The sequence below is a fragment of the Hemitrygon akajei genome, chromosome 4 (assembly GCF_048418815.1).
Source record: "Hemitrygon akajei chromosome 4, sHemAka1.3, whole genome shotgun sequence".
Taxonomy (NCBI): Eukaryota; Metazoa; Chordata; class Chondrichthyes; order Myliobatiformes; family Dasyatidae; genus Hemitrygon; species Hemitrygon akajei.
Genome location: NC_133127.1, coordinates 147,622,280 through 147,634,867, shown reverse-complemented (window position 1 = coordinate 147,634,867; position 12,588 = coordinate 147,622,280). Strand labels below are relative to the sequence as shown.

Here is a 12,588-nt window from a genome sequence, read left to right as displayed (position 1 = left end):
ACTTTCCCATCAATCCTGACCAGATAGTCAGACCTTGCTGCTGAAGGGCAATATTGAGGCCAAAAAGTCATCCACATCTTTCTCTCCAGACCTTCTTCCACGTCTTTACAGTATTATCTAATTGACACTTTGCAAAGTCTTTATGGGCAAGGATATGCATTTTTTTAACCATTTTGTGCAAGGCCTTAGAGACTGTGGAGCCATGAGCTTCATTTCCAGTTGCAGCCACTGACTTCTGCAGCTCACTGAGAGTGACTGTTGATGTTACAGTGGCCTCTTGTACAAGTGCCCTTCTTCTCTAGCGACTACGTTTAGAAGGGCAGCTCAATTTAGCAGTGTGGCTGCAGTTTCATATTTTTTCCCCGCTTTTTCATGATGGACAGCACTGCGCCCCAAGGTACTACGTTCAATATTTTTGAGATGGTCTTATACCCTTCCACAGATTTGTGCTTCTCTATTATCATTTCACTAACTTGCCTTGAATGCTCTTATCTCTTCATTTTGGTTTGGTCTGTTGAAAATCTACCATACTGTTGGACCTTACAGATAAAGGAGATACTTATTCAAGCGATCCTCCAGTTTTCTACATCAACATATCGGTGAGTTGGTAAGGTAATATACAGTAATATACCTGAGGAAAGTTAGCGTAGTAATTGCAATGGGGATGAATACCTTTTCAACCTCACAATTTTGATTTTTAATTTTTAGTAAGTTGTTGACAGGTTTTAGAATTTTTCTTTTGATTTGACATGATGCACAATGTTTTGCAGATTAGCTCAAAAGAAATCCTACCTCAGTATGTTTCAATTTCGAAAATGAGACAGTTATACGCGAATATAGTTGTGGGGGCTGAATACTTTTTCAAGGCACCGTATTTTAGTATAGCCCACAAATAAACACTACAAACCTACTGTCTTACATATAATGAAAGCACATAATTTTGTATTGTACTGCTAATGTCAACTTATTTTCTGATATCACGTGGAATAAAAAGAATTGGCCAAAGACCAGATTAGAAAATAGTGGGGTCTTAGGAAAAGGCCAAGATGAATTTGGGACTTCTAGCTGAATATGGTTGCCTATACCTCAAAGTCTTTTCATGATCATTGCAAACAACAGATTAACAAAATTCAGAAATAAAGACATTTTGCACATTGTGAAATTGTTACAGCAATGATGAGGTTTAGAGGGCAAACAGATGGCAGAATTATTAAGCTTAAGGCTCAGGTAGCAATCACGTCGTCTAATCCTGAGAATAAGGGAAAGTAACAGGTGCCAGAGCAGGAGGAAGTCACAAGGTATATATTTTGTAGGTTACTTGGTAGATGAAGTAACATTATGGTGATATCCTTGTGAATCAAAAAACTTATTTTCATTTGGGAAACAAACCTTATGCCGGGGATCTGAAAGACACTATTGTGGTAAACTTCAAAAAAGATGTCCCATTGCAGTAATTATACAGAGGGGTCTCCCTGCTTACTGCCACAGGGAAAGTCATTACAAGGATACCTCTCAACTGCCTCCTCCTAGTGGAGGAAGAGCTTTTCCCTGAATTGCAAAGTGCATTCTATCCATAAAGGAGTATAATTCTCAATTATTAAAAAAGCTCCCTATAATCAGACATTATGTGTATAAAATACATTAAAGCTATTGGTGATTAATTAGTGATAGTTCTTTCAAAATCAGAATAATAACGAGGAGGGATTGAATGTATAATTCGAAGAAAAGCACTTAAGTTAATATAACTCAATCCTCTTCAAATACATTTGGTTTCAAACATTCCATTTTACACAAAGTACATAAGTTCGGAAAAAAAATTTTTTTTAATGCAAAAGTTCACAGAAATCTGAGAAAACAGATAATCTAAGACACTGTTTGAAAGTTTAAATGATGATTGAATGGAAAGTTAAGCATCATTTTCCAGATATGCACTGTGTTCTGCCCATCCATGCGAGGAGCTGACAGCACCACATTTCAGCTACATCATCCTCTCCGACAGCTAAAATGTGGTCTTGCATCCTCTTCAGAGAAAATTTGTGTCTGCACTATGAAGCATTGTACATTATTTCTTGCCACTGCAGGGGTTCAAGTCCATATGGAACCTTCACAAATATTACCACAGATCAAACAGGCAGCATTTCAAGGCAGATTTGACATACCTATTTAAATGAACAGCAGGGGACCTTGAGCTGCCTCAGGCTGTAGAGGAATAAAACTCTGCAGAGAAGCCTTCACTGCAGTCCCATTACTCAGCAAAGGCACTTTCTGCATTTATCATTCATTTCATTTCAGCTAGGGCAATAAGCTCATTTGCCCAAGGTCAATGAAGAGTGAAAGGGTTTCAAGAAATTAATGTGCCTGACAAGCCAAGATTTTGTCTTGTAGCTCTCTTTGGAAACTACAGAAGACCCAAAGTGAATTCCTACTGTGCCTAAAGGTTCAAAACCTATGTTATAATACATCCTTCAGACAGATTTCTGTAAGATTTTGAATGTTAATATGTTAAATGGAATTTGACAGTCATCATCTGACGTAATGCTGCAGATCTTTACCATCAATGAACTTCAACTAATTTCATTTATGTGCTCTCAGTTACTAACCCTTCCAAAAACAGTTTAAAATAATCGGATATAATCATTAATGGCTAAGGTTTACTCAGCAGATTTTGGCTCCACAGGTTTGCACTCTAGCTTTGCATGATAAAATTTTGAAGTAACTCAAATTGCAAGTAATGTTAAAATCACAAAGCTAGTCAGGTGTTTAACACTTCTACCAAAAGAATTTTCTGTGGATATTTCCAATCCTAGATTATATTTAAAGTAACTATACAATGTATACATTGAAAAATGGAATCGTAAAGAGCTGCCCAACATTTTCCTAATATTTTGTTATCTTCATTTAAGAATGATCTGTAAAACAAACATTATTCTATGCACCTATTTTCTTCTCCTGTACAACATTCACTAACCAAAAATAACTTAAAATAGTCAATTCTTTACGCTTGTATATTTAATATAACAGATACTTTCCAAAGAGCTTTTCAAGCATTCTATTAACCAATGATAAAATGGCTCTAACTAAATATGCAAATGAGATTTGGAAACAAATTCAAGGACGGTGTAGAATAATACATTCACAAATATCTTAGTTTGTAGAATATATATTTGTTGTCTACATATGTTAATTCATTGTTAGAGTGCTGATAGGAGGAGATATGAATCAATCGATGAGGTATTTCAAACTTGCAACATGAAAGCACACATCAGGTATAAGCAATACATTACACAAAAAGTAACTGGCATTTAGAAGAGGAAGTGGTATAATGAGTACAGATCAATTAGCTTATAAACATGATCTTTTCAGACTCCATATTCATATTGGGTGTATGCAAGAGCACAAAAGGGCAATGAAGCCATAACTAGGGAGAGAGGAAAAGAATAATATACTAAGAAAGGGATGATAAAGGAACAAGGCAAAATATCTTTATGTTATTGTTGGTGTTATAGGCATCAAAATCCAAGGAAGAAAGGAGTTACACAGCAAGTTGATGGTATCTGTTCACAACTCTGTGATGTGTATTAGTGATCACTGTTTCATAACTTCTTACAAAAGAGCCAAGAGATTCATGCCAATGTATTACATTAAACAACACTCAGTGAATTCCAAGGTGATTAATGAGATTGCACTAATGCTTTTGGACTCCAGAAGAAAACAGATGCTAATACTGGCAGATTCTTTCATTCATATTTCCAAAGGAAAATAATGCAAATATTGGAAGATTTGGTGCAAAACTCAAGAGTACAGTTAGTTTGGTACCGAATCAGCATTTGTAATAATAGTGGGATGCTTCTTATATATTAGATATATGGGCAATTTAATTTCACCTCTATCCTTCAATGGTTACAAAGAAAAATTACAGGTTATTTAGATATGTTTTACTTTAATGATTACCTGCAACTTAGACAGAGACTGGGAGGAGGTGGGAAGACAGACAAATGTGGAGGGAGACCGAGCTAAGGGGGAGAAGAAGGAGAGGGAGAGGAAGAGGGAGAGGGGGAGGGGGAGGGGGAGGGGGAGGGGGAGGGAGAGGGAGAGGGAGAGGGAGAGGGAGACACACACACACAGATGGGGAGGGGGAGAGGAGAGAAGAAGGGAGGGTGGGAAGAGGGTAGAGGGGTAGGGGGATGGAGGGAGAGGAGGAGGGAGGGGGATGGTGGGAGAGAGGAGGGGATGTAGGGGAAGGGGGTGGAGGGGAGGGGTGATGGTGGGGAGGGTGATGCAGGTGGGTTTGGGTGATGGAGAAGGGGAGAGGGTGATGGAGGGGTGAGAGGCTGGGACAGAGAGGGTGGCAGATGGTGTGGCAGAGAGAGAAGCAGCGAGGGAGAGACAGAGGGGGAGAGAGAGAGAGAGAGACAGAGCCAGGTGGTAGGGAGAGTGCTGTATGTGAATGATCAGACTTTATTCAACTTATTTTGTTATGTCACCGCTCTTAAGTGAAATAAACTGCCTCTTAAGTTTAGTAAGTGCACATAAATAAACACATTGTCCATATTATTAACTCTTGCAAATCTGTATAGGGGAAGTATCAGTAAAAGAGACACAATTTAATGTTAAATACTATACTACAAGTGCATCAGCTGTAAATACACCAAAATTCACATATACTCACTGGTAAAATACTGCATTGCTACTGCTATGACAATCTACAAATGTAGATTAATTTCCCTCCAGAAAACACAGGTTAAAATTGCAATTTACTCCTCCAGTTTAAACCAAAGTACGAGTTTACATGAGGAAAGGGCTTGAAGATAGACCACACTGTATTCACAAGGATAGAAAAGGAATTGATATTTTACACCTAGCTTGTGTAACTTTAGTGAATCCAGTGGCTCAGAAAGACAATTTATCAGATATGTCAGTTTGCTGAATGGCTTAGCATTTGATTGCTTAGTTAATTGAGTAAATGTATAACGCAAGTCCCTTGACAGAAATACGGACATTGATAATGTCTGAAGAGTAGCAACAACAGGAGCAAACAAATTTTGCTTCTAATGTTCAAAGACAACTTATTAAGCTACTTTTCAAACACAGAATTGCAGCACACAATGACATTTGGTCTTGCAGCACTCAATTTTGCAAATAAGGAACAACATACTTAAAGTGAATTAAATATTGTACTTTGATACATAGTGATTTTTGGACAGACAAAACTATTCTTCCAAGTTTAGACAAACATTAAAGCTTTAAAATAGAGAATGCTGTAGTAAAGCCAGGTAGTTAATGATATCCCATTGCAGGGATGAAGAGTTTCAGTTCATGTTGGCATGATGGTAATGATGCTAGCATTGGTGGATACAATGGAGTAAAAGGAGGAAACAGATCTGGGCTAAAAAGAATTTGCAAGCAAGTACTTGATAATACATGAGACATATAAAATATGCTAAAGATTAAAATTATAAGCTAGTAATATATCACAATAAGCATCAATATTTTATGGAGACGCAAATTATTAAACTAGTGCAAATCAAACTTCTGTCAGAAAAAAGTGGAACATGACGGAGGTCATGAGTAGCCAAGTTTTAAACAAAGTGAAACTGAAGGAAGAGAACTTTTGAATGGTCTGGATAAGCTTTGATGACAAGGTCAGTTTAAACAATTTTCAAAAATGGCCAGCTCGTAAATGCATTTGATTGCAAAATTAATTTAGTTTTGCCAAAACAAATTCAGTTCAAAAACTTAAATTTCACTTAAGCATTAAAGCCAATTTTTAATGTGTAGCAAGTTATTTAGTTTGTATCTGAATCATTTGAATACTTACGTGCATAAGTGAATAGTATGATTGCTTTCCTGTGTAAAACAGGAAATTGAAAGGACGACCATCTTCTCCCCACTGGACAGCTGTAGAACATGGAAACAAAAATCACATTTTGATTTACTTGAGACATAAATTTTGTACAATAAATTTGTATGTAGCTTTTTCAGAACTCGTGTGCACATAGTTGGATAAGCACCAAATGCGACTGTCAATTTTGCCAGCAGCACTTCAATAGGGGAAGAAATTGACGGAAACACTGCTAACATTTGTTTAATATTTTCAAAAGAGCAAGTGAAAAACTAAATAAGGGAAAGTACACTAATTCAGAAAATAATATTCTACTACCATAGCAAAATAAATGGAGGACAAATTACAAAATGATGGAAGCAATTAATAAAGGCAAATTGCATTTCCAAAGAATTGGTCAGACTATACATTTGATTCTCGTCAACACACTAAAAGAGTTATGGACCTGTGGGGGAAAAAAGTAAACCTAAACAAAAATTTTTTACGCACTCTTGATTGATTTTAACAATCATTAATAAGATAAGGTAATTTAACAGCCTCAATCTTGTCAATCTTAGTATTCATGGAAACCTGATCACTTTGCTGTCCTCCTATTACCTGCACATAGGCAGAGGCTAAAGAGCAGGGCTCCGGAGATAAGGACAAAGAGGTGGTCATGGGAAGCCGAGGAGTGGCTATGGGATTACCTTGAGTTGGTGGACTGGGCACTGTTCACCAGGAATCAGAGGGTTTGAACCAAAACACCACCGTTGTCACTGACTTTTCAAAAACAGTCATAGATGAGTGTGTCCCCACAATATTATTCAGTCTTCTCCAACCAAAAGCCATGGTTGAATCATGAAATCTGCAATCTGCTGAGGGCCAGATTAGTGGCATTCAGGTCTTGCAAACAAGTAAAGTACAAAAGGTTCAGGTACAATCTCCATAAAGCCATCTTACATGCAAAGTGGCAATTCTGGACCAAACTTGAATCACTGAAGGATGCTAGACAACTGTGGCAAAGTTTGAATACTATCACCTCCTACAAAGTGAAACCAAAAACATAGGTGACAATAACACTTCACTCCCAGATGAGCTCAAATGCCTTTTATGCTCACTTTGACTGTCAACACGTGGAGGTAACCTTACGAACTCCCAAAACCCAGAGAGAGCACCTGGCCAAGGCAGGGTACCTGGCCGAGTACTAAAGACCTGTGTCAACTAGCTGGAGTATTCACTGACATCTTTAACCTCTTAGTTCAGCAGTCTGAAGTATTCAACTGCTTCAAGCAGGCTTCAATTATACCAATGCCTAAGAAGAACATGGTAACCTGCCTCGATGAATAATGTCCAGTAGCACTTACATAAACGTTGATGAAGTGCTTTGAGAGGCTGGTGATGCAACATATCAACTCCTACCTGAGAAGCAACTTGGATCTGCTTCAATTTACCTACTGTCACAACAAGTCACCAGCAGATACCATTTCACTGTCTCTTCACTCAACCCTGGAACAGCTGGACAGTGAAGATAAATCTATCAGGATGTTCTTCATTGATAAGAGCTTGTTATTCAATACTATCACCCCCTCATAAATAATCAATGAGCTTCAAGACCTTGGCCTCAGTGCCTCTTAGTGCAGCTGGATCCACGATTCATTCATCTGCTATTTCAGAGTTACAACATCTGCTCCACAATCTCTATCAGCACGGCTGTACCATTAGGCTAAGTGCTTAGCCACCTACTCTACTGGCTTTATACTTAAAGCCTTGTGGCTAAACACAGCTCCAATGCCATATTCAAATTTGCTGACACCATCCCTGTTGTTAGCTGAATCAGCATATAGTTTGAAAATCTGGCTGAGTGGTGCCACAACATCAGCTTCTCACTGAATATCTGCAACACCAAGGAACTGATTATTAAAATTCAGTGGGAGGTCCATGAGCCAATTCTCATCAGGGGATCAAAGGTGCAGAGAGTCAGCAACTTTAAATTCCTCAGTGTTACCATTTTAGAGGATCTGTCCCAGATCCAGCACGCAAGTGCCATTATGAAGCAAGCACGGCAGCACCTCTAATTTCTTACGGTCCAGTCCATCACAGGCAAAGCTCTTCCCATCACTGGGCACATCTACACGAAGCGCTGTCGCAGGAAAGCATGATCCTTCATCAAAGACCCCCACCTTCCAGGCTATGCTCTCTTCTTACTGCTGCCATCAAGGACATACAGGAGCCTCAGGATTTACACCACCAGGTTCAGGAATAGTTACTTCCCTTCTGCTTATTAGGCTCTTCAACCAGACAAGAGAACTTCACTTGCCCTGTCACTGAACTGTGCCTACAACCTCTGGACTCCTCATCACGTTCTTTAAATTTATTGTTTATTTATTATTTCTATTCTTTTTGTATTTGCACAGTTTGCTGTATTTTGCATATTGATTGTTTGTCCTGCTGGGGGCGTTCTTTCATTGATTCTATTGTGTTTTATGTATTTACTGTGAATGCACACAAGAAATGAATCTCAGCATTGTGTATGGTGACATGTATATACTTTGATAATAAATTTATTGTGAACTTCAGTTAACATTTTACAAGCGAAATTTTAAAGAATGAGTTACAAGGTTAAAATACTTTACACATGCTTACATTTTATTTTAAAGTATTCCATAAAGAAAGTCGCTTTGCTTATAAATATTTTTAACCATTTGAGGTGTTAAGCCCTGCTGTTTGCCAACATGCAGACACAACCAGCAGCAATGACAATGCAAACTTTAGCTGCATTTCTTGAACAAGGAGCTGAGAAATGCACTCACAAAGATTCTTCTTTCAGTCAGGTGGGCATTCACCCATGATGAATCCAACAAGCTTACAATGGAGCCAGTTCCCCATAGTCCTCAATTTACCAATCTTTCAAATATGCATCTACTTCCTCATAAAAGACCTTAATAATCTACCCTCTGCCCCTTCTGGAGTTGAGAATTCCAAAGATTCAGCACCATCGATGAGAAACAAGTCAGTGAATAGTTAAGTTCACAATTTCTACAGTATTTTTAAAAACTAAATTGTATACCCAGCTTAAAAACTCTGAACAAGGAAATGGGAAAAAAGATCAACAACAGCTCAAGTAAGGCAGTGAAAAATGAATGATTATTCTCCTCAAACATCCATACACGGTAGCATTTAAAGGTCTATGATTGGCTAACTTCTTTATTGGTCAGAAAAGTGCAAAACTTAGGAAATGGGGATGAGTTGTGGAATATACACAAAAGCTGGCCACTTGCCTAGGTTAACAATTTTAATTCTGTCCTTGGAATTTTTCAATGGGCAAGTGTTTATCTGTAGAATGTTGTGCCCATGATAAACTCCATCCTGACTTTTCCTGATAAAAAATTTTCCTCCTATGCTCAAAAGATTTTGCGTTAGACTGTGCTAATAGGCCTATGGTATCCTCAATCCTGCCCAAAATGAAGATTAATTTTGATTTTCACAGGACACTAAGACATCTGCCTAGTCTAGTTTAAGGTACCGAAAGCATGGACGTGATGCCACAATTGCAGACAAACTAGATAAACTGCAGAAATTGGACAAGAACAGAAATTTAATTAGTGTTAAAGGGTGAAGTTAATGTGCAAAGAGAATCTGAAATTCAATCTGAAAAATATGTACCTGGATGGGTGCAGCTCAAACAATTAAAGAAAGACTCACCATCCAGGACAAAGCTGTCTTGATCAGCAGACTATCTATCACATAGAAACATAGAAAATAGGTGCAGGAGTAGGCCATTCGGCCCTTCAAGCCTGCACTGCCATTCAGTATGATCATGGCTGATCATCCAACTCAGAACCCTGTACCTGCCTTCTTTCCATACCCCCTTATTCCTTTAGCCACAAGGGCCAATAAAGATCAACAACAGCTCAAGCAAGGCAGTGAAAAATGAATGATTATTTTCCTCAAACATCCATACACGGTAGCATTTTTTTTTGGTACCTTAAACTAGACTAGGCAATATTCTTGCCTTGAATATTCACTCTTTCCACAGGTGCAGTGGCAGCAGGGTGTACCTTTACAAGGTTCAGTGCAGTTACTCATACAGACTGTCCTCAAACATCAATCTCCATTGAAGAGCAGGAAAAGGGTGGTACGTACATGGTAACACCAGCAGGCTTCCATAAGTTATACATCAACTGACTTGGAAGATCTCACTAGTCTTTCATTGTCACTGGGTCTAAATCCAGGAAATGCCCAACCAATATTGTGTGAGAATAATTGCAATTGCTCAAGTTGGTAGCATACCACAACCTTCTTGGGACCATTTAGGGACAGGCAATAAATGCTGACCTTGTAACTTCACTGGCTGTAAATGCTTTAGAACAGGGGTTCCCATTCTTTTTATGCCATGGACCAATACCATTAAGCATCCCAGGTTGGAAACCCTTGCTTTAGAGCATCGAGAGATTAAGAAAACGGTTTAAAATTAAGTGTTTTTCCTATTAGAAAATTATCATGCTGGCTTATTTGTTATATAAATAAACCGGTCAATCAACAGTGATGAGACCTTCAATAAATATGTTAAGGAAGTTATTAAAGTTCAAGTTCAAAGTAAGTTTATTATCAAAGTCCATATGTCATCATTTACCACCCTGAGGTTAATTTTCTTGCAGGCATACATAGTAAATCCAAGAAACACAATTGATGAAAGACCACCCTTGAAAGGACAGACAACCAAAGTGCAAAGGACAACAAATGTGCAAATACAAAAGAGAAAAAAATAAATAAGTAATAAATATCGAGAACATGAAGTGAAGAGTCATTGAAAGTGAGCCCATAGGTGGTGGGAGCAATTCAGTGGTGGGGTGAGTAAAGCTATCCCTTTGGTTCAAGAGCCTGATGGTTCAGGGGCAATAACTGTTCCTGAACCTGGTGGTGTTGGTCCTGGTGCTCTGGTACCTTCTTCCTGATGGCAGCAGCGAGAAGACAGCCAGGCCTGAGTGGAGGGAGATGCTAGCATAATAAAGGAAATAATCAAAACATTTTTTCAATATAATAATTAAAAAACACAAAGCTTTCAGTGCAAAATATGCACTGCCTTTGGTTAATCATGTATCAGAACAGAAATTTACGATGACACTTTTATTTATACAGGTTTTACTATTGAAGTACAACATCTAAAGCTTCTTCAGAAGGGTAAAATCAGTTAAGAATTTACAAAACAAAAGGTGCTCACTTTGAAGTGATACACTTTGACAAAGAAACAAAAGAGATGTTACTGATTTGCAGGCACATGGTCAAGAGGATGGTTTATAATTCTATGTGCCAAAGGTTAGATAGTTGCAATTTTAAGTTCCACTTCAATGGCGAGAGTACAAAATCAAAAATAATCTAAAGGTAATACTACACTAAATTTACGCCAGACCGTCAGAAGTGTTGTGTAGGAATTGAGAAACTTGGGTTACATGTTTATGAAGCCTTGACAGTAATAGGAGATGTGTAAAATGGAAAGGACACTTGCTCTTCAGATGCACTTAAAGAGGCAGAAAGCACAAAAACAGGGAAGTTGTGTTGAAGCTGTACAGAACACTGGCAAAGGTCACAAACTGAATATTGCAAACAATTCTGGCCACCACACTTCCGGAAGGATGTGAGGGCCCTAGAGAGCTCACAGAAAAATTTTATTAGAATGGTTGTAGGGATAAGGGATTGCAACTAGAAGATAACAATAAGGATACTGGGATTGTTCTCTTTGGAAAAAAGATTGTTCAAGGAGATAGTAGTACAAAATCATGAACTGATTAAACAATTAATAGAGGGAAGCTGTTCCTATTAGTAGGTGCATCATGTACCAGGAGATAGTGATTTAAAATTCTGGGCAAAGGAGAATTTTTTTTAACCCTATAGTTACGATCTGGAACTGCCTGCCTGCCTACTTGATAGAAGCAGAATCCATCATTGTGAACTATTTCCTTTAACATGCAATTTATTACAAAAGCTTTAAAAAGTTTTATTATATATACTCTTACCCAATGATTTAGTGGAAAGAGTTTCAGTTTAAACCTCTCCTCATAATATGAATCATGCTGTAGCTTTGCCCTTCCTTTCAACCATGGAAGGAGGTTTTGGAATGAGAAAGATTATATAACCCAAAACTTCAGGGACACTTCTAGGAGAATCAATGGTTATCCATATGAAATGTAAAGTGTTTCACTCTCCATAAATGCTGCTTAACTTACGTTTTCTGACTCTTGGCATCCACAATATTTAGATTTTTTTACACTGGAGTACACATTATGAAAAAAAAAACTTCCATCCTTGTTGTAGCCTTTAAGTTCATGGAAAAAAATAGGACAGGGTCACAGGTGGCTCATTATCAAACATTCTTAATTATCTTATTAATTAATATTGTTACTCTGCCATGGTTTAACAGCAATTCACTTCCTTAAGAGACTGAGAATTTTAAAATTCCCATTAAGAGTTTGCTTTCCTAAGTAACTTGCAACTAAGCACTCATCATTTTATATCAAGTGAGTTATACTTTACTCTGTAACTATAAATATAACCTTGGTAATGTAATTGTTGTGTATCAGACTAAAAATCATATGCAAGCCTGAAGATGGCCACAGTTGTGGTGTGACTGACCCCTCAGACAGTTTAACGTTTAAAGTACAAAGTTCAAAGTACATTTTATTATCAGAGTACATATACGTCACCACATACAACCCTGAGATTCTTTTTTTTTTTTTTTTTTACACAAATTATCTACTCATAGAGCCAGG

The 12,588-nt window shown here is 37.8% G+C and overlaps 1 protein-coding gene across 1 annotated transcript in view; it reads right to left on the bottom strand.

The window, feature by feature from the left end:
* Positions 1 to 12,588, bottom strand: part of mrps9 (mitochondrial ribosomal protein S9) — a 60,486-nt gene that overhangs the window by 27,098 nt on the left and 20,800 nt on the right. The window contains exon 5 of the mRNA XM_073043535.1: positions 5,819 to 5,898. Within this exon, the coding sequence (XP_072899636.1) occupies positions 5,819 to 5,898 (80 nt within the window). The remainder of the gene's footprint in view (positions 1 to 5,818; positions 5,899 to 12,588) is intronic.